We start from the raw sequence: 23,147 nt of genomic DNA, 5'->3' as shown, positions 1-23,147 counted from the left end.
ATACCTTGGGGCAGGCCTTGGCTCTAGGGCTTGGCAAAAATGGGCAGCTGCCCTAGAAAGCAGCAGATCGCCTAAAGCAGGAAAATGGGCTGGACCTTGTCGCCAGCTTTTGCCCACACCAGCTGCCTGGAAGGGCAAGGCTGGCAGCTGTGACACCAGGGGCTTTCCAGGAAACCCTGCTTGACTTTCCAGGGCTAACCCTTAGCATTAGGCTGGCAAAATTCAATTTGTCTCAATGGTTGGGATTTCTTGAGCCACCTGTGCTCAGAGGCTGTGAGTAAGGAAGCTGGGAGGGGTATTAGGGTGTTCTGAGAGACAGGACTGCTACAACACTGGAGCTGTGAAGGAGACATGGGACCGGATTAGCTGTGTAAGGGTTAATAGGGCACCGTGAGTCATATTGACAGAGCTGTGTTTTTTTATAGAACAGACATAATGTTGCATCTCAAAACCAAAGTGTATTGGCTGTAAGTGGGAATTTAATGGCTGTCACTCTCCTCTCAGGGAGTTAAAATTCCCTGAGTTGCTTTTGGAGAAGTGCAAGAAGGACAGTCCAAGGTCCTGGGTAGACATCTCTCTGGGAACGCTGTGATAGGGCTGTGATGAGCAATTACCTACTCCAGGTCCTGCTGCAAGAGTGCATGCAGCAGCACAATGAGCCGTTCACTGCTTGGGAAGGAGCATTTCTACTATCTCGGATATGAAGATGCTGCAGCAAAACGTTTTGTGCTGTTTGCTTGGCCGTGTGTCTAGGACCTGCTATCGACTAGTATAAATGACTGCTGATAGACTGGTACTCCGGAGCTTTCCACTATTTATTTTGCCCTTACTGTGCTGCAGCAATGAATCATCAATGACGTGACTCTCTGGTCTGGCAAACAGTCAGGGGTCTGAACCTCAGTCGTTGGCTGAACTTACTGTCTTGCCCCATCTGTTAACTGAGGACTTGCCATCACGTGTCCTCTGAGCAGCAGCCTCTGCCTCCCAAAGTCAGAACACTGAGTAAAAGCAGCGATTGTCTGAACACAAGCTTTGCCATGTGATGGACAAGAACCCTGTGGAGACAAAGCTTTCAGGGAGTCCTTGGGTGTTTGGGGGTGAATCCGTTGTAGGGTGGGTTATTAAAAAAAAATAGCAAAAAGAAAAACTACAGCTTGAGGCATGCTAAAAAACATAGCAAAGCAATGGCTTCTTCCTCATCCCTTGGGGAGACAAAGGGCCATTACTGATGTGAACTGCTGGGCTCACATTTGCAAAAGGACTTGCAAAGAGGCAATTTCAGCTCTTGTGCTTGTATCCCTCAATACAAACCAAGTAACTGGAGGCCAGACTACTCTACCTTTAAGCACATGCATAGGAGGTGGAGAGGTGACGGGTCTGCCTGTTGCAGGTGACTTGGCAGTTGATGCAGTTTCTGCTCTCCATTGAATTGTTGAAAGCTTAGTATGGCCTTATGCAACTCAAGTCCTTCCCAGGATATGATGCTGGGACTGCTGGGAGAATTTGATCTCACGCTTGCCAGATGCCCTTCTATTTCTCACATTTGAGGAACAGTAAATCTGGAAACTTTTTTTTTTTTTTTTTAAAAAAGCATTATTGCAGAAGAAAGCATTAGAAAGAGAATGTCAACATTGAAGAGAGCTGCTGGGGACAGAAGCCAGATTTCTGGCTCTGTGCTTGTATGCCTGTGATAAATGGACCAGCAGCTGGCTTTTTGATTGCACATTGGCGTTGCTGTAAGCTCAGAGAGGAGTGAAGGAGACAGAAAAGGGCTCTGCTTGCTGCTGGTGGGGGGTGGGGGTGAGCAGGATGCTGTTAAATATCTGGTTATCCATCAGGTGGTGGGTCAGAGTGAAAGAGAGAGTGAATTGAGCAGGGCATTTACCTTCCCAGGGCACATGAGCGCATGCCTATGTGAGAGCAGAGGAAACATGTCACGGCTGGTTTGGGTCATATCTGGCTTCTGTCACCCCTCCCTAGGTGGGGCACTTATAGCTCATCTTCAACTGTGGCTCTGTGTATAGGCAAAGGGTACTTCTACCTAACAGTAGGCACAGGCATTATCCTTGCTTTTTCAATGCCCCCGAAGTTTTAATGCACCCAGTATCTGCTTGTTCATTCTCTGTGTGGCTTTCTCAGCCCAAACCCCCTCCCTGTGGGAATATTGGGTCACTGCTCCAGCAGGGTACCAGGGGGAGGTAACAGCAGACTCCAGAGGTTATAGTGCTGGGCAAGAGTATGTCCTGATGACTCTGAGTTCTTTTAAAAGAAGTCAGTTCCAGATGTCCAACGTGTGTAAACATTTGACTTCACCTAGTCCCCAGTTCCTTAGCCTAATCTGAAAAATCACCTGAGCTCCCATTTCGCTCCAAGAGCTCAGATAATATTTTTTCCCCCATTTCCGTATCTGCAGAGTTATATCTATTGGCATTTAAGTTCTGTTCAACTTTGCCTTAAAAGCCAGGACCTGAAAATACAAAGTCTGCACGTTTCCAAAGCCTCCTTTCCACAGGGAAACCATAGGTCTGTGATGATGGGCCAGCTCATTGCTCACTGTCAGTAGACCAGTCTGGAGACCTGTCCAGGGCTTGCTCTTCTCATGAACTTCCCGAGAGCTCTGAGGACCTCTCTGGCAACAGGCTGTTGTCTACTCAACAGGGAGTGTAATAGGAGAATAAATAAATCCAACAGAAGAAGATAGGAAGGAAGGACCTGGTTCATGTTAATTTAGTCAAGAAGTTTTCAGGACTGAGCACTGAGTCGTGAGGAAGCTGCCCAAGAGCCGTGATATGTTTCTGAGCAGGCTCAGCCAGGGGCTTGGGTATTTGGAGGACTAGGGCAAATAGAAGTTGTCACAGGAGTCCAGACAAATTTTGAGTTACTCTGTGGAAAGGAGACAGTAGGAGGCATGGGCCATTCCCTTTGCAGCCTCTGTCAGAGAAGCTTTTCTGGGGCTTGTGCATCAAGATATGAACCTCCTCTCCACTGGTAGACATTCCTGGAAAATTAATAGACTGCCTCACTTCTTTGGGAATTAAACTGCTTTTGTGGTATTTGGGGCCATGCTAGAGTAGAAGGATGCATATTTTTTTTCTCCATTCTCAAGCAGCTGGAATAGATTTGGTCCCATTACTGCCATTATTTGCAATTTCCATTTTTATGGGCCATAATGGGGATGTGATTCTCAGGCAGAGCTGGAAGCTACAGTGAAACATGGGGGTTTTATTTCTTGCAATTCAGCTACTGTTCAGTATGCTTTCCTAAGCACAGCAGATCTGGGTCTAGTCCAAGGCAGACACCTAGTGTTTTTGTATTGCTTATACTTTTCCCGTGAGCCACGCTCAAAGCCCTTGTTGATGCTGTCTCCTTGCAGCAACATGAGGATCTGTTTAGAATTACTCTTGGTGGCACACTGTAAAGCAAGTTTTCACTGGAGCTCGAAGCTGTAAACTGATTCAGCTAACAGTGTCCCTCACCTGAAATACCTGTCAAAGTTAGTAACTAACTCTAAATGGCCAGAAAATTAATCACAAAATAAACTGACTTTCTGTACTTATCCTCAGTTAAAATGAGCTGGACCAGCTTTCCAGAGATGTCATTAATTAAGGTTTTCAGTGCTTTGTGATTGACAGGTGCTGTTGCATTTCCAACAGCCTTGCAGACCCCTAAGCACGGAATTTAAGCCCAATGGGAACATGCTTCCCTGGTGTCCCCAGATGGGCAGCCTGGCTGCTCAGCACCGCCAGGGATCTGCCAACCCCGGGTTGGGAGCTCTGACGTGGAACAAATTGCCCACAAAAACAAATGGTTGTTGTAGTCTGTCGTCTTGTTTTTGAGCCTTGTGCCTCTATGCTTGGTCCCTCCTCTGACACTTGAAAGAGCATTGTGTTTGTAGTGTCATTTTCTAGGCGCCTGCTCTAAGGTGCCTGCTGTGTGCAGGCACCTTACCTCCTTCACTTGTCTCAAAACTTTACAAATAGGGCCACATGATACAGCTGACATGCTTCATCCCTAGACTTTTAAACCCTCAAACTGATCCTGTGTTTCTGCTCTATTTTATTAAATTTCAACTCTCCAGTTGAAATTTGTTTGTTTCCAAGTGTGCCTGACCAATAAGTTCTATTTCCAACAGGGCTCTTAGCTTGTAATCCATTTTGATATGCAGCTTTATGGCTTATTTTTTTTTTTAGTCTAAAAAACTTATCTGATGTTGCTGACCCTTGAACCAGGATACCATAAGCAGTATTGTGGTGCTGCTGGCTTCATCTCTCTGTTTTCTCCTTGAGCTTTTCTTCTCACTGTTCTTGGACCAGTTTCCTCAGCCAGTGGCAGGGAAAATGATAGACCTGTGGTACCCGGGATACCATGATGTAATTTATTTGCAAGTAGTCAGCTATCAAACTGAAGCATTTTTAAATCAGCCTGCACTGAGATAGCTGGGAGAGGCAGCAGCTAGCTCCCAGTTGTGGATCAAACATGAAATTCATAGAACCTGTGAGTGCACAGTCCATACCTGATGCCACCAGAAACCTCTAGGTCACTTCACTCCTTTGTGGGGAAGAAGGGCTCCCCTTCACATTGCTCCCTCCTCCAGAAATGGCTGTTTTTAGGAATCTTTGTCAAGGACTTCCACAGAAAAGCATGGTGGGACATTCCTCTGGAAGCTCTTGCACTTGTTAGCGAAAGGAAATCAGTACTGAACAAACACTTCTAGAGCTTCTTAGGCTGGCCTCAGAGAAATGTGCTGGGAGTGGGTGGGATCTGGGTTGCCTCTGAGCTGACTGTCTGCACAGTCCTAACAGTTTGCTTTTCCGCTGTCCTGCTGCTTCCCCAGGTTCACATCCTCTCTTGTTTATTTGAAGTGAGAAATGTGATGAAGCTTTTGTGGAAAGTATTCAGAACATGCACTTAGCTGGGGACATAGAAGGAGGTTTAAATAGAACAAGAAATTTAAGTACTTTGTTCTTAAGTCAAGGACTTCCTGTGTCTTTACTTAGAAAGGACACCTACCTGGAGCCTAAATACAAGAGCGAGATTCATACAAAATGAGCTGATGGTCATGTACTGTGGGGGTGGAAGGTTTCTGGCTGCCACCTCTGGAATTAGCTTTATTTACCAAACTCTGGTCTTCATGGTAAAGCTCAGATTGAGGTAGCAGAGTTGGAGATGCATGACATCTCAAAGATGACTCTTATCCCGCTTGACTGATGTGTTTTGTGTCAGGGTACAGCAAACCGGTTGGACAGTTCAGAAATTGTGGCATTGGAGAAGGGACTAAGGAGACACACCATTCCCTGGGGACACAAGGCAATCACTCAGTCAAGGGACATATACCTTGGAGCTGAACAAATGAACTCCACCATGCTGTGCCTTAGAAAAACTCATTGGAACATAGAGTCCTATGTTGTCTTCAAAAAAGAAGTGAAAGTATCTTCCTGCTACTGTCTGGTAATGAATGAGCTGGGAACTGGTTTCGTGAGGCTCAGAGCCACATGGGATGTCTGGGAGGTGTCTCAAATAAAATGTATTCCAGGAATCAATGTATTATCTTGTCTGTGCCAAGTCTTCCATAGCAGGGGTGACAACAAGAAACTCTCGTTCCTCTAGATTCTTGAAACTGGGAAACTATCCAGGAAATATTAGAAGTTAGGCAGCCAATAGCTGTATTTGTCTTTTATTGTCCAAGGTGTAAATAAGCAATGGGAAAAGTACACATCCTAGATGTATTAATATACAGCCTGATGCCAGGACTCTTGCCCCAGTCTTGACTGAGTGCCTCTCATTTAGCAGTATTTTCCTGACTGCAGATATTGCTTGCAAAAGCAGAGCAGGGCCATCATGTTTTTTGATTTGAAAATCTTGCAACTTTCAGGCTTTCAGCAAAGATGGGAACTAAAGTTTTCCCTGGTTTGAAAATGAGAACTCAGTACGAGAATGGCAATAAAGACTAAGAACTGCCATTATGGTGTTCTGATAAAGAGCTATCTTTGGGGAAGCAAACGCGTGTATGTAGGGCAGGACTTATATTTTGCTTTTTATGGGAAATGTTATAAGACAGGGAAACAAATGCTTTTAGCCCAGGAACAACAGCTCACCCTGGAAAAGTAGTGGCCTCTGCTTGATCAGTCTTGCACCTGGTTATTGCAGGAGGTGTCACACAGATTTCTCTGAGAAATCTGGTACTCAGAGTATGTTTAGCATGAGTCTAAACCTTGATTTTTCCAGCTTACCTCTGTGCCAGAAGAGGATATGTCACAGGTCTGCCTAAGTGACTCTCTGCTTCTAAACTACTGAGATAAATCTTGACATAGTTATACGTGTATGTGTAATGGTGATGTTGCTTATGTCTCTGTAAAGTAAAATTATGTTGTACAATAACTGAATTACAAAATTCCTTGTTCAAAAGGGCATACTAGACTCTGTCTTCAACATTTATAGAACATGGAAGTGAAATGAATGCAATTAATGGTGATGCTGCTGGGAGATAAGGTGCTTCATTAAATCAGATCTCCTGAGCGTAGTTATGTTGTATTTGTCTTTTGAACATACAGCCTGCTCTGTTTAAGACTTCATATGGCATGAGATAGGCAAGAAGCACTTATCTGGAAAATATAAGTTAATCACATTATTAATGTGGAATATACACCAAAAGTCAGGTTTATTTTTGTGCTTCTTTCATCATCTTCTGTTCTTTGTTAAACTGACATGTAGTTTGGTAGATGTAGTGGGCTTACTTCTGAGGAGCAATTCTAAGTAGGAACTGATCAAGACATTTCTGATTAAAGGCACATTTGATCTTTGGATTTATTCAGTATTTACCAAGGAGAAATTATTGTTACAAGATCTCTGCTGCACCTCGTAGTGCACCTGAATTCCTACCTATGCCTAACCAGAGATTTGGGGTTTTTTTTAAAGTTGTAGAGTATTTGGTAACCTCATTTAAAAAAGTAGACCCTGCATATCTGAAAAATGTTATCTTTATGTGAAAATAAAAGGGGAGTACTCAGTGTGTGAAGAGGGCATTGGAGGAAAATTTAAAGACTTGGAAGTATATTATAAGGAACAAAACATAATGCCAACGTTCTGCAAACTCCAGGTAGATGGTGTAAAATTGCAATTTGTGATGGCATAGGGCTTTGCACAAGAGCTCTTGTGTTAGCGGTAGTGTTAGCGGATCCCAAACAAAGTAATTGCAGCAGCTGCCCTTCCTCCAGGTAAATACCATGATCTTAATCTAATGCTAATTTAATGAGTGAATTTTAGCTTATATTTTAGGTGACAGTCTAATGGTTTTTAAGGATTGTACTTGCATTAGTCTTGCAGCGATATCTGTTCATATGTGGATGTAAATTATGTAACACTTGAGCTGCTGCATGGGGGAGAGCAGAGCCAGGGTTTCCATACTTCATCGTATGAAAAGCAGAGACAGATGTGGCTGCTGGACTTCCACCTAACTTCCCTGCAAGGGGAGAGGCCCTAAGGCTTAGGCAGTGCCTGGAGACTCACTGCGTCTGGGGTTTTTTCCTACCTCTATCGCGCATTTCCCATATAACTCTGCAAGCTGCTCGGAGGACATCTCAGACCTTTATCTGTATTAGGATTGTGGTAAAGGATTGCACTGTTCAGGATGAGTTTTCAGCCCCAGATCCAGAAAAGGCAGGAACTTCTGCTGGTGTAAACTAAGGAAATTGCATGACCAGCAGAAATCTTGATTTTTCTGGGTTTGTTACTTGGAGCCCCTCGTGCCTTGCCTGTCAGTCCGAATCTTGGCAGTCTCATAGCCTGAGGTGCATGCAGAGCTGGAGCCACTGCTCTGACCCCAATGTCTCCTGAGGTCCTGCAGTGTCTGGCAGCTCCAGCACACACCTGCTCCCAAATAGGAGTGCACTCCTAGCACGTCCTGATTGACTGTGCAGCCCACACACGGCAATTTTAAAAACATTTAAAGAGCCTGTCTTCTTTGCTTCATCTTGACAATTGATTTTAATCAGTATTATCAGCTGCTTAAAACACTTAATTCTCTGGAGCGCTATACCATTCAGTCTCCAGGAGATATGTGGAGCGGAGGAACAGGATCAGTGATGTTATCAGTACTTTTGTTCAGGAGGAGGTGGTCTGAAGTCCTTGTTTCATCCTTCATGGTCCTACCTGAGCTGCTGCTGTTCTCAGTAGTGTGGCACATTTTCAGCTCCGTGCCATCAGTGGAAGCAAGTCAGTTTGCAGAACGTTTCTGATGTTCAAGCCAGCATAAAAGGAGAAAACCTCATCCCTTCCCGCCCGCCTCACTGCTGCAACAACTTTTTTGGTTAAAAAAGAAAAAAAAAAAAGCAGCACTCAAATAAACTAATCATGTAACTGAGTTATTTTGATATGTGGAACGCTGTTTATTTCTGGCTTGTCAATACTTTAATTAATTTCAATCTGTTTCTAAAACAGAAGTGAAGTACATAATTGAATTGAATCTGTTAGAAGTTGTCCTGCCATCTGCACGGTCTGAAGCGAAGCAGCACAGGCAGTGTAGCATTTGAAGGCATTAGAAGAAGTTATATGCTTCTGGATGAATGCTGACTTCTGATTAATTTTTTTAGGTGGCAGTAGAAAAGAATATGGTAACATCTAGAAAGCCATAGATCAAATATCATCTTCCCTATTGTAATGTTTCTATACTGAGACACGCGTTGTTAGGTTTACTCATAAAATAACATATCTTGATTTTTTTTTTTAAGCATTTAACACCCAGTCTTTGATTTTATGCCTAGGAATAATCAGGGGAGTAGAAAGGAGGAGAGGCAGATGACAGCTTATTTGTAGTTAAAGACCTACATGAAGTGTCATGTCAGCTGGAGTTATAGAGTAGGAAGGCATGGCTTGGTTGAAAACAAAGCAGACCAACTCCTCCACGTATTCCCCACACACTTTTAAGCCATTGTTAAATCAAGAAGAAAGCTCTTTTCTAGGCTACCCTGGCAAAACTCACTGCTCTGAGCTTGTGCTTTTCATCATCTTCAGTGAGAATTACAGACATCTCTTGTTATGAAGTGCTCACTACGGTCCCTGGCTACCTCCAGGAGATGCTCCAGGTTACCTCTGCAAGCAGAGTTATTCCTCTTCAGTTTGGAAATGGGCCATCCAGCCTCCTTTTTATCAGCTGCCCTCTTCTTCCCTCAAAAGAAAAGTCTTATTTATTCAACCCTCACTCTCTTTTCCATCTCTCTTACTCCCGTAGGAGTGTCTGTGCAGTGCCTGAGGTACTCTCAGCACCAAGCTATTTATTAACAATTTTTTTCCCACTGCAGTGGCAGGGAGATCAGGGTGTGACATGTGTAATGAAAACCAGAGCAGCAGTGTGCATGGTCTTACCAACAGGACTGATCTATGCAGTTTAATTGCTGCATAAAATATACAAATGCACTTGAGGTCATTTAGAAAAGTTGGGGTGTTTACAGGAAAGTAGAAATTGACTTGAAAAAATAATTACACTTGTTTTTCTTCACATTAATGACTATGCAGGACCACCTTTTAAACATGTCTATATATGGGTTTTAAGCATTCATTCTACATCAGTATTTCACCTTTTACCTTAAGTGATTTCTATATTCCTACTAACCAACATTCATTTTGTCTGAATCTCATTTCCTCATAATAGCAAACCCATCAATCTTTGCTTTATTAAACAGGGAAACATGCTTGGAAGCAAGAGCACTCAGATTTGATCAAAGCTGTTATGCAAACCATTGATTTTAATTTACAGCAATATTCACTTATTCCATTATTAACAGCTTTGAATTACTGAGACTGAATAATTAACAAATATTCCTACTCAATGATAGATTATTCAAAAGGCAGATGTATAGAAGCATAGCCCAGATGAACATCCTTCCTGTACCCCCAGTGATGCACATCCCTATTTAATGTTCCCCAGAGGAGCAATAGAACACAGCATGAGAGAAATACTCTTTGGAGAGATCTCCCAAGTGCTTCCAAAACTATTATCACAGCAAATGCTCCATACACAAGTGTGCCAGTGTGCGTTTCTGACCGGTTTGTCTTCGTTCAAAGCCCTGGGCTGTGGCCAGCTGAGTTAAATGGTGCAGACCAGGATGCCACCACCTTCAGGGCAGGGTGGCCTGTGTACGCTGGATGGGAAATGTGGACTTAAAACATTGCCCTGCTTCCTGGCTGAAGTCTTCAAGCAGGGCAATATTTGGTGAAATGTGGCTCTGTGCTGGTCTCCTTTGGCATTTCCAGAGATTGTTTTCATGAATAAAACTCAAAATCTCTGCACCCGAGAAGACCTGTGGTGGGGCATTCTCTTCAGTGTCTGTTCACGTGCATAGTTCTCTGCAGCTAATGAGGCTGGAGGGGGTGAAGGTCTCTCTCCTGGGCGATAAACAATAAGCTCAAGAAGACACCTGGAAGCACAGAGCAGATCTAAATCTTCACCTGCTGTTATGGTCCCTGTCATTCTTCATGAGCCAAAATGACAGGAAAACATCTGGGATTCTTACACAAGGAGACAGACAATACCTGCCTGGCAAGGACAAATCTCCTTTCCACCCAAACCCACATCCCTGCACTCTGGGTTTCATTGCTTAGCAAAACCCAGCTGAAATTCAGTGTTGATCCACCACCGCAAAGCACCAGACTTGGGCAGTTATAACTTCAGAGTTATAACCTCCTTGCAGCTGTTGGAGTTTTACCTTCCATGCAAAAAATCCTGCTGCTAAGGAAGAGCACGGAGGTGTCTCCAGCTATTTCTGTCCTAGATGCATGGTGAAAATCATAATTTCTCTCCACCTCCAGAGCCCTTTTTTATGGCATCCCTCAAGCTCCCTTCTCCTCTGGTCCTGCAGAACCTCCTGTGCCCATCCCAAGGGGAGCAGGTGCACTGAGCAGTCAGCAGCACTCCAGGGCAGCTGGCTTGCCCCTGCTGTGCTACCCCACCCAGCTGTGTGGCGTGGGGATGCTGTCACCACTGGGGAGGGAGCAGCTGAGGGTATGCCTTGACAAAAGGGATGCAGTGCTCCTGAGGAGTGGTCACGGTGTGAAGAGCCTGCTCTGGTGCCTGGGGACAGGGCCATCCTTTCGGTGGCAATAGCAGACGGCAGCCTTGACATTTGCCAGGCTTTCCTGTACAGGCACAGCAGATTTCCAGTGGGAGGTGAGTGGGCAGTTAGGTTCGCCCATGCGCTTATTACATGTTGACTTGATTATTGTGAAATGTTTATGTCCACGTGTAAACCCGTTGCCATTAGGATCAGAGCAGCTCATTCAAAGAACATTTTAAATCAAAATGCTGCACTCGCCTGTCCACCTCCCTCTGTGGGATGAGGCCTGACACCAAGTGCCTTTTGCTGGGCAGAACAGCAGCCAGCCTGACAGCCAGCATCCTCGCTGTGGGGAGGGGACAGGGATCTCTCAGCAGGCAGCCTCAAAACCCCGCGGCTTCCCCCAAAAAAGAGCCACCAGGCTTGGTCACCAGCCGCACTCCCAAGGCATTGATTGAGAAGCCCCGTCCATGGCCAATGGCCATCTCACCCCCCAGCAGGGCTTGGGGACGAGGGAGGTTTCTCTCCCTCTCTGTACGTGCTGCAGAGTGCAGATGCAAGGTGCTCAAATAATGCAGTGATGAGAATTGTTTAGGAACAGCAGAAGGTGGGCAAAGCTAGATAAGACAAAACATAAATCTCTCTGCCTGGTTCTGTATAAAGTAAACCATCATCATCCTTGTCACCACTGTTCCATCACATTTGTGCTACCATGCTCACTTGGGAGGACCATCTTTTGTATGGTGCTATTCAGTGTAGTTTGACATTTTGTTTCACAGATGCAGCCACGGAGCAACGTTAGCCTGTTGTGAAGGCTTATTTAGACAGGTACAATTACAGCTCCGCAGTGAAGGTGCCTTTGATCCCGGCATCCCCATTGTTCCTGTGCCTTTTCATCCCATCCAGTACCCAGCTAGAAGGCCTGTGACGGAGACCTGCCTTTGAAGTTGTTTCTTTTCCATTTCCCTTTAATTTTCATGGAGTCTTTTTCTGCTGATGAACATTATTAATGAAGGTTCTGACATTCGGTTGTGCTTAAAATGCATGTGCTGAGAGTTTGAAAGAGAGGCCAGAGAGAGGGAAGGCAGGGGATCCACCAAGAGCTATTACACAAGCCCACTGTGACACAGACCTTTGTGGCATGAGAGAGCATGCAAGGGAGGCACTGCTGTATGCATGTAGGCATTTCATCTCCTACAGGTCACTGTCAGAGACAGGATGAGGGTTGAGGCAGATCCTTTTGATGAATAGGGATTTTCTTCTGTCAGATGGGAGGGAGTATGACTGGACCAATATAGGCAAATTGCAGGCAACAATTGCAGTGTAATTGCAAGAAGGGCAGACACAAACCCCACTTGTTGGAAGAGTTGTCAAGGAGCTACTGACCCAAGGCATCAGGAAGCAATGCTCTCCAGTAAAAACTGGGAAAGCCACATTTAGTTCAGACAGAGCCTTGCCAGCATTTCTGAATGCGCTGAAGGATTGGCCCAGAGCTACCAGCTTCCTGGAGCCTTAATTGCGCTCCCTGAAGTTGTGCTATGTTCAGTAGACAGCACTATCTAATTAAGTGCAAACTCTTTCAGATGCTGAATAAAACCACATCTTGACTTTGCCTTTCTCCTATCTTAGCATCTATAATTGGCTTGCACAAAAATAAGTGTCTTGCTGGCTGCAAACCCATGGCTCTAACTGACCCCTTCAGCATAACACCAGAGACCTTCCTCCATTCGGCAGGAGTGGATTTACTGACAGCACTGAAAACCGGCAGGGCAAAAGAAGCAGTCATGCCTTTGCCTTTGCCTCTGAGCTGGGATCATGCGTTCCAACACAAGCCAAAACCCGCTTCCTTACCGAGTGCTCTTTGCCATGAGCCACCCGTACCTCCTCCCCTGGCACACTGGTACCCCAACAACCCACCTCCAGAAGGACACGTGCCTGGCAGTGCTTAGGGACTTTTTGCTTGAAAACCTTGTAGAGACATGGGATACATCCAACTAACCACTTTTCATGACATTGATAAATATTTTAGTTTTAACAGAAGAGATGATCTGGAATTAAGAGCTACCTCTGCCCTCACAGGTGTGAAAGCCCTACTTGGCATATGAACGTACATTTATGAAACTAGGATATGCGGTTGCCTCGGACCTCTTTCTTATTATAGCTGTATAATTGCACTTGGTTTTGAGCCTGCCTATATCTGCCTTGTGCTGTGTTTTTCTGTGAAACTAGTATGAGGCCGGGGCATCTCCTTTCTTCTTCTTTATTTGCTTGTAAACATCCTCACCCATCTGGATAAACCTATACCCAGTGATGTATTTCCTTGTAAAACACTGAGAATCAATAAATTCCTAAGATATTGTTTATACTCAATACGGAGAGTCCAACTTCAACAGGCTGCCATCTGGCCCACTGGTGCATGTGGCAGTGGGCAAAGAATTCATACTCAATGTGGCATCGCTTTTAGGGACAAAAACGGAGGTTGTGATTAAGTGGATGTTCCGCAATGCAGGCTCAGGGTGAAATCAGTTGCTAGAAGCATATTAAAATGGCACAGGTAGTGGAGGCAGGACCTCAGCAGCCTCTAATCTTTTTTAGCTTTGCCAAAATCAGGCTAATTCAGTGAGATAAAGTGTAAAATTCTGGAATGTATTTAGTAAATAAAAAGTGACCCCAGAGGAAGTCAAAGTAAAACAGAATAACAGTTCAATTTTTCAATTACCTGAACGATCTCACAACAGTAACCCTGGGTGCTGAATACCAGCTCTGTACGCTGTGAAGAAATTTCCCTGCTGAATTTGTGTCAAGTGCTGCTTTTAATGCCAGTTTATTTCTAGCCACGCTTGATAACGTGAACAAACACCTGTTCTCACCGTTGTAAGGTAATAGGGAAAGTTACACAAGCAGGTGAAGGTTTAGGACACATTTTGTTCTGGTTACATAATTAGAAATAGCTTTAAAATGAAGTGACTCAAAATTTTGTAATAAACCTAATATTATGAAGAATTGAACAGTATTTATTGCATGCTATGTATTACCTTCCTGCTTTGCAGGCTCCAAAAAAAAACCCAACAACTTTTTTTTGAAACATTTAACAAGATATTTGTAGAAATGCAGACTTAAAATATGTCCACCATTGTGTTTTCATGTTATCCTTCTTATTTTCTCTTCATTAACTGAAGGAAATTATTGATGTTGGGGTAGGGGAAAATTGTGTACTTCTTTTTAAAAAATTCTTATTTTCTTTTCCCTGATTCTGGAAAAATTACCAAGTGAAAAAGAAAAAAAATATGCTAGACTGCCTCTTATTCTGTGGCACAGAGGGAAAAGAAGAGAGAACAAGGGAACTATTATGTAGAAGATTTCAAAATTCAAGATGTAAAATTCTCATCTTGAGGAAAACCATGGAAAAAAATTGAAAAACTAAAGGACAGAAAACCAAAATATTTCTGCATAGAAAATAACATTATTTATTGAGGTGAAAAGTGAATGAAAACATTTTCATCCGCAGGCTCTGAATTGGAAGGGGCTTTCAGAAATCAGGCACAGTGCACTCCAGCTCTCTGCCATACATGTCGGCTTAACCACCCCTGGGAAACATGGGTGGCCGTGGGCGTTGCGGGTATCCTCTGCCTGCAGCCTTTCTGCTGATGAACACAAGGCTCGCTGCTTTCCCCATAGATATGAATTGCTCCTTGTGAAACGGTGCCGAGGTCTTGGTGGGAAGGCTGCCTCGCTCCAACGGGCGTGGGGATGCTGCTCTCACACCTGCCAAAACGAGTAATCCCCGGGCAATCCCCTCTTGGCACTGCTGCAGCTTCTTTTCTTTTCTTTTCTTTTCTTCTTTTTTTATGTGCACCCCAGTTCGAATGAGGGCTTTGGCATAGTGGAGAAGATCGTGCTGCTCACCTTCATCTCCGCCGTTATACTGATGGCTATCCTGGGGAACCTGCTGGTGATGGTGGCCGTGTGCCGGGACAGGCAGCTCAGGTGAGCCCACCCAGCCGGCCACCGCCTGCCCTTCTGCGCGGAGGCACAGGGGAAAATCCCTGCCTAAAAAGCCCTGTGCCCACAGCCGAGGGCATAAACCACCATAATGAAGGATGTCTCTTGCCATGCGTTGCACCACGATGATGGCAGACTCTGACACGGGCCTCTCTGCATCTCCACTCGGACTTACACCATGGAGGTGGGATCATTTTAGTATCCATCCTCTACATTTTTAGCACTCTCAATGTCAAAAAACCAGATAAATCAGTAAAAAACAGAGCTAAGCAGCAATTCCTTGGAGAAGCAGGTTGGCCTCTACCCCTTTTCCACCTCAAATTTCTGGACAAGTCCATCAGAAAACTGTGCAGATCAAGGTCCTTCTGCAGTTGTGCTGCCCTGCTGCAGCTTGGCAAATGCTGCCAATGATCTGGGGGGGTCACAGGCAAAACTCCTGTCTCGAGGCTTGCTGCTACCCCTGGGAGTTGTCAGACCAGCCTCAGGAGCAGAGTGAGAAATTCAACAGCCTCTATTCATATTCTGCGTGGGATTTTTAATGGCTTTAATTCTATTTTATTGTTATGATTTAAAAAGTACTCTTCAAGTTAAAATTACAGCTTCAGTCTAGATCCTTCTCAGTGCTTTCTGGAAGGATTTTCTCAATTTACAAGTTAAAACAAAATCCCCCTCCTCTACCCCAAACTCTCCAATGCAAGCTGTGAGGCTGAGCCACATGCAGAGGCCTGTGAGCTTCTATTTGCCTCTTCTGTGTGAGCAGAAAGATGTGTTCATGCAGAGAACACAGTGGATATGTAGCTGTAGAAACCAGGAACGAGCTAGAGGTGACCGTATAAAGTGAGGAGTATATGACTATATAAAGTGAGGACCCTTCAGTGTGATGGAGCAAATTAGACCCAATCACAAGCTGAAATCTCTGTCTGCATGTAGAGGATGCAGCACTGAAACTATTCCACTCTAATTTTGTCATCTGTCTTGCAGGAAAATCAAGACCAATTATTTCATTGTTTCCCTTGCCTTTGCGGACCTGCTGGTGTCAGTGCTGGTGATGCCATTTGGAGCCATTGAGTTAGTGCAGGACAACTGGATCTATGGAGAGATGTTCTGCCTGGTCCGAACATCCCTCGATGTCCTGCTCACCACAGCATCAATCCTGCACCTGTGCTGTATCTCACTGGACAGGTATGAACAGAAGAGCATAGAGAATATAGTTGCTTTAGGTTTCTTCGGTGTTGTTGCTCATCAGCCGTAGCCAAAGCACAAATATGAACCTGCTGGGAACCATAGAGCAATAAATCTCTCTCAGTAGCTGATTTTGTAGAGAGCTTCCTCATTCCGCATCAGTATAGAAAAAGTCTGAAAGGAATGAGATTTGTATCAATAGAGCAAGCCAGGTTCTCAGCTTCTTTGTGGCACAGCTCTGTTCCATTACTGATTAGACATGGCATGGTTTCTTCTTCAAAGTAAAGACAAGACACCTTAAAGATGTATCCAAAGGAAAAACCTGCAGCTGTTGCAGACAGAGGTGCACTGTGCGCAGGACATTGTTTTAGCAGGGACATTACTACCCATTACAGTGTCAGGTGTTGCTCACTGCCAGGGGCTGCAGGGGATGCTTGGCTGGTGCAAGGCTTAATGTGTTGTGCTGAGCCCGTCTTCCCAAGGACTTCCCAACACTAAATTATCTGCCTTTCTCTCTCTTGTTAAAAACATATTTGACGCATCTTTCAAGTGCTATGAGATCTGCTCTTCCTGCTGCTAGCAGCCATACAGGCAGATGAAACCCAATATTACTAAATGACACATTTTGGCTTATATTACTAGCTTAAATGGAGAAAGATCAATAAGAGCAAAGCCCCAAATATTTTATGGGCTGTTTTTCTAAGGCTTCCTTTTGCACAACTCCACTAGTGACTGATAACAAGGAGGCAAATAAAGCTGGATAAAAGGGTACATAGGCTTTGTGGGAGAACCTAAAAACTTCCTTTTCTTTCAAACTTTTCTTGCAAAATTAAAATGAAACCAAAAATCCTAAATAAATTATGGCAAACAATTCTGTTTTACTGTTGTCTGCAGTTTTTCAGGATAAATGACAGAACTTCCCATAGAAAATAGCAAGAATTTTTCACAGGATAAATACTTAGGAGAAAATATTTTGACTGGCTGTTCTAATACGCAATATTTAGAGCTTTCATTTGAGTTCTGTGCAGAGATTTCACAGAATCACAGAATGGTAGGGGTTGGAAGGGACCTCTGGAGATCATCTTGTCCAGCCCCCCTGCTTGAGCAGGGACAACTAGAGCAAGGGGCATGGGAACACATCCAGGTGGGTTTTGAATGTCTCCAGGGAAGGAGACTCCACAGTCTCCCTGGGCAGCCTGTGCCACTGCTCTGTCACCCTCACAGGAAAGAAGTTTTTTCTCATGTTTAGATGGAACTTCCTGTGTTCCAACTTGTGCCCATTGCCCCTTGTCCTGTCATTGGGCACCACTGAAAAGAGCCCAGTCCCATCGTCCTGACACCTGCCCTTTAGATATTTATAGGTCTTGATGAGATCCCCCCTCAGTCTTCTCTTCTCCAGGCTGAACAAACCCAGGTGTCTCAGCCTTTTCTCATAAGGAAAATGCTCCGGTCCCCTGATCATCTCGGCAGCTCTCCACTGGACTGGCTCAAGCAGTTCCCTGTCCTTAAACTGGGGGACCCAGAACAGGTCACAGCACTCCAAATGTGGTCTCACTAGGGCAGAGTAGAGAGGGAGGATAACCTCTCTTTACCTGCTGGCCACATTCCTTGTAATGCAGCCCAGGATACCGTTGGCCTTCTTGGCCACAAGGGCACAGTGCTGGCTCAATGGCCAACCTGTTGTCCACCAGCGCTCCCAGCTCCTTCTCAGCAGAGCTGCGTTCCAGCAGGTCACCCCAACCTGTACTGGTGCATGGGGTTGTTCTGCCCCAGGTGCAGGACCTTGCACTTGCTCTTGTTGAATTTCATCAGGTTCCCCTCGGCCCAGCTCTCCACCCTGTCCAGGTCTCACTGGATGGCAGCACAGCCTTCTGGTGTATCAGCCACTCCTCCCAGCTTGGTATCATCAGTGAACTTGCTGAGGTTACACTCTATCCCTTCATCCAGGTCACTGATGAATATGTTGAACAGGACTGGACCCAGCACAGAGTATTTAAAAATACTATTACTTAGTATTATTAATATGGCCAGAATAACTATAATAATTCTCATCATCATGACAATTGATATTTAAATAGCATCTTTCATCCAAAGAGTCTGTACCCAGCCAGACTTCAAAACACACTTGATTAACTTCTCCATTGATGGGCAGCACTCTTTTTTTGTGGGAGAGAGGGGCCAGCGCATGCAGTATTGTATCCAGAGAAAAGCTGACGTGGAACAGCAACAGCACATTTCCTTATCTGGAAGTTTAGATGGCTGGAACACAAATAGGAAGCTCATTATCTTAAAAATATTGACAAATTGCCACTTAGAGCCAATTACCAGTAAAGCAGATGTTAGGCACTGAGCTCTGGATGTGTCCTTGGTATATAAAATGTTGGGGTTTGATTCTCCAGGCTCTAATTAAATGGAGGGGGTCATGTAGAGAAGGGGACAGGAAAGAAAAATATTGTTTTTTCCCCTCCCCTTCACCCCATGGTCTCTGACACCTGCACAGGAGGGGGAACACCTATGTGGGGTGCACAGAAGGGAAACTCCCACTGTTCTCCTGCCTGTGCCACCCTTTGCCATGTCATGAGCTCTTGGTCCTGCTGTCTGTCCCTATCAGCTCCCATGCTCCTGGGACAGCCTCACCTCTGGGTGGCGAGGGGCTTGGAGGCAGCCTTGGGACTGTGGCTGTCAAAATGCATGGCTTAGAGTTAATTTTTTAGGGATACAGAACAGAAATTGCAGTTTTGTACAGGAAGATTTTCTTTATGTAAACAGGTCTGAGGTAGAGTTTGCAAACACCCAGCTCAGTAGGAGGAACTGCAAATGGGGAAAAAAAATCCCACAAAGAAAAAGAACCCCTAAGTTAAGATGGATTAGATTATTCTGTACTAAATGAAACATTCGGAGCAGAGTGTGAACACCTGGAGAGGACTACAGCTCTGCTCTTCCTTCTATGCTCTTTTATCCTCTGACCCAGGGAGTCTTGAATTTTCTCTGCCAGATGCAGAGCTGCCATAGCAAAGGGTGAGCATCGCTGCTGACAGTAACACATAGATGCTTCCCCTTGTTGTGGACAGAGGGAAACAGGGAGCTGAGCCTGGGACCCCCACTCCATCCCCCTGTCCCAAGCCAATGCTTTAATCACTAGAATACTACACAGAAGAGAACGTCTGTCTTGAAAGAAAGCAGGAGCTGTAGCCGTGTTTTGGAGGAGGCTAATTCTCTAAGCTTGTTCCATGTGTGTTCGGAGAAGGCTTTGGGAAGGCGCAGCATCCCCTGTACTGGGTCTGAGGGTGATGGACACTGTGCTTGAATGAGCCCTGTATTAGCATCAGTCCATTTAAGTGGCTCGGCCTTCTGTGAGAAAATGATCCTGCTTTTAAAGACTGCTGCTACTGAGTGTGTATTTGAACCTGTTGCTTGTCCAGAAACATTCTTCCTGTTTCTTCAGGTTTAGAAAAAATTCTTGAAGTAGAGGAAAAGTAGACACACACACACACACACACACACACTTGGTGAATTCATTACTGAGTGATGCGTGTGCTGAAAACCTCTGCAAGTTCAGGGGTGAGGTAGAAAAGCTGCACAGTCTGGGATACAGAAACACAGCAGGATTTTTTTTGACAGCTGACAAACCTGAAATTGCCAGATGTCAGGGAATTATTTCAGGACACACAAATACTCTTTCTCTTTTGCATGTGAATGTACATGAGGCTTGCATGTGATTTCCATACATGTGCTGTTCTTTGCTCTCAGGCAGAGCAAGGGGAAGAGAAAAGGTTCTCCAGCCTGACACGGATAATTACCACAGCTTTATCATTTGCTTGGTGCTTTCATGCTGAAGAATGCTGCCTCTGCAGACTAGCTGCAGACCTGATCTAAATTTTATGTAATTCTCTAGTACTGTGTTGTTCTTGTTTCTCTTTTCAGAGTGGCTCTATTGAGTGCTTGTTAGAGCAATGACCACCACACACAACACCATTAGCAGAGCACTAACAGCAACTTCCCTGAGACAGGCTGCTCCCCTCCAAAGGCTCTTGAATTTGCCATAGAAACTTTTCTCTATCATCTAATCTCTATAGGGCATATATAGTTTTCCTAGCCATTCAGTCTTGCTGTAGAAGTTCATCTCGGATGCTGTTTTGACTCCATGGCCCGTCATTAGGAGCTTTGCCACTGACATGAAGAAAGCCAGGATTTCATCTCAGATGTTTCAAAAGGTATATTTCTTCTCCCAGTACAAGAAGGCACAATTATGTCTGTGTTTGCTGACAGTGAGTGTCAGCTGGAAGAGAAAACCCAAGATGTGAAGAGGAGAATCCCAAGTCAGCTGTGTGGCTTTCATCACTTCCTGTTTGGTCAGACATTTCACTATGAATCTGATTGAGTCCCAAGTCTATGGGCTTCTGGGTGCTCCCAGGACCAAAGATCAAGTTCAGACTACTCACCGTGGTGCTTGAGACAGACCAAGGTGCCTGCTGTAGCACCAGACTAGCTCTCTTGTACTGCTGTAAATGAAAATATTATGGAGGTGGGTCAGTCCCTAGTCATCTTCCTTTCTTAAAGCTGTATTTCTTCCTCTGATTGATTGACTGACTGACTAACGTGATTTTCAAAATACAGCTTAGTAGGACACCAGTAGGGCACTGTAGCCATTGCTGAAGTTGTTTAACATCCACCTGGACATCATCCTTGAGCACAGAAACAGTCCTAACCTGACCAGGAATTTCTGTGCTAATTCATGAGCTCTTTCATGTCCCAAATAGTCTATTAAAAAGACTTTCTTTCTTCCGGAATTACTACTGTATATATTATTTTACATTTCTTGCAGTGCTTGCTCACTGGCATGGTCTGGCTGCCTGATTAGATAAATCAGGAAAAATGTTGTATAAAAGAATTGCTTTCCACCACACAAGCAGCAGACCCTGATGCCTGCAGATCCCAAACCCAATACTCCTTACCTGTCAACACTGTCAGGTCTAAACATTAACAAAGACCAAGTACATTAAATTTGTTTCCTATTGGGCCTGTTTAATAAACCATTTTCAGACTGAAATGACACATGAGGTCTTTCCCTCCGTCTCTTGGAGGAAGCATTTGGGTGGGAGAAGACCACCAGAAGTTTTGGGGAGGATGTAGACATTTTGATTTTTGCCCTTACCACATCTCTACGGATGTGCCATGGCCTCTTCCTTCCTGCATTGTGGGGGACATTACACTTGTGACATGTCCTGCTGCAGGTCACCCGGTGCTAGTGACAGTCCCACTTCACTCCTTTGTCCTTTTCACAGAGATTAATTCACTTTTGCTGCCACAAAGTTGGCTGCAGTTCCCAACTTCCTCAGCAAGGAGGACAACAGGGATTTTCAACACAGTTTGGGTGGAGTGGTGGATACAGAATTTTCTGTACCAAAAGAAGGCTAAACCCCACCTTTTAAATCTGCCTTTTTCTCCTTCCCGATGTGCCAGCCCCTTGCTGTGACTGTCCTGGGAGCATCACTTCCAGGTGTGTTTCAGTCTGTGATCATCCTGAGAAGGGCAAGGAGAAAATTTCAACCTCACTTCACACCTGTGCTGGAGTTGAAAAGGGGAAGAAGTCCAGACTTCAGTCACATTGCATGGATTTATTGGATAGAGTACAAAAATTTTCTAAATTCCACTTCTAAATTCCTTGAGCACTTTGCCAACTTTAAAAATCCTCTTCTTTTTGCACACTGAACTCAAAAAGTTGTGCTGTTCCTGCTACATATTAGTTAAAATATGAGTACCTGACAGCACAGGCTAATAGAGATTAATGACTTGGTAGAGTAACCATCCTCTAACCCAAATGAGCGGTGTACCCAGCACGTTCACAGCAAGGATTTCACAGGCTAACAAAGCCTCCTAATTTCCACTGCTGCATCGAATTTTCCTTTTGGAACTTGGACTACAGGCTTTCAAAGCATGTTTGGTCCTATGCAAACATTAGCTGAGTTTTGAAAAGACTTCCAAACAGGTTTTTTTGGTAGAATTCTGCAGTCATCTCTAGGCAACTTTCAGATCAGCTCAAAATACTCACTCTGATATGAATGACAGCAACATGTCTTTCTTTTCCCCTCTTGTCTGCAAAGCCTCACACCTAGGCTTTAAAGGTGGCTGGCAGAAGCTTGAACTTCTGTGACAGTTTTCAGTTGTTTGGGGATTGGTTTTTTTTCTGCAGTGAGAACTGACTCCAAAACAGTGTTAAGAGGACAGACTAGATGAGGAGACAGTGGTGGACGGCCCTGCAAAGACCAGAGCAGGCAGATGAATGCCTGGGTTTCTGGGCAGGGAAGCATGGCTTGGCCCATCGTGGGGATGTTCTCCATCACCAGTGCTTCACTCGTCCTGGCAGCTGGGTTGGAAGAGCACTGACAGCGCTGCTTCCTTCACAGGGTTTTATTTAGTTTTTGCTAGCTGTTGCCCTTCTGTTCATTCAGACTTTACAGGAGTATGCTTTTTCTAGTTAGTGTTTTTTCTGTGATTCATATATTTCCTGCCTCCTGTTTTATTTGGGGGCATACAACTGTGGGTTTTTTTTTTAAAAGAAACTGGGTGGTTAATCTAATCCTCAGGACTCAATTTGGAAAGTCATTCTCTTCAGCATTCTCAGAAAGTGTTGCTTTAAAAGACTTTTATCTGATAATATCTTGTGTCTAGTTCCATTACTGACTCTGGGCGAAGACAAAAAAAAGTTATTCAGACTTTAATTCTTAAAGGCATTTGAGAAAATCTGGAGAAATCGCCACAGGATAAACTGATCTTACTGGTCAGACTCAGGGAGCAAAGTACTGCAGAGACTTAGAGACACTCTCAGTCTTATCTGAAAAAGTGTTTTTCCAAGGTATCAGAAGTACCTCAGTGCTCACTGAATCTAAATTTTGCTATCACTGGGTTAAGCTT

General features: G+C 44.5%; 1 protein-coding gene across 4 annotated transcripts in view; it reads left to right on the top strand.

The window, feature by feature from the left end:
• The window catches only part of HTR4 (5-hydroxytryptamine receptor 4), a 140,664-nt gene that overhangs the window by 48,326 nt on the left and 69,191 nt on the right, over nt 1-23,147 (top strand). For 3 of the 4 annotated variants that reach the window (XR_010374217.1, XM_064459001.1, XM_064459002.1), the window contains exons 3-4: nt 14,910-15,035; nt 16,032-16,232. Coding sequence is in view for 3 of the 4 variants with exons in the window: in XM_064459001.1 (XP_064315071.1) it covers nt 14,910-15,035; nt 16,032-16,232 (327 nt within the window). In the remaining variant the exon portion in view is untranslated. The other variant, XM_064459003.1, reaches the window with a different exon arrangement.

This window comes from Phalacrocorax carbo, chromosome 8 (assembly GCF_963921805.1).
Source record: "Phalacrocorax carbo chromosome 8, bPhaCar2.1, whole genome shotgun sequence".
NCBI classification, from domain to species: Eukaryota; Metazoa; Chordata; class Aves; order Suliformes; family Phalacrocoracidae; genus Phalacrocorax; species Phalacrocorax carbo.
This window is presented reverse-complemented; position numbering and strand designations above follow the sequence as displayed.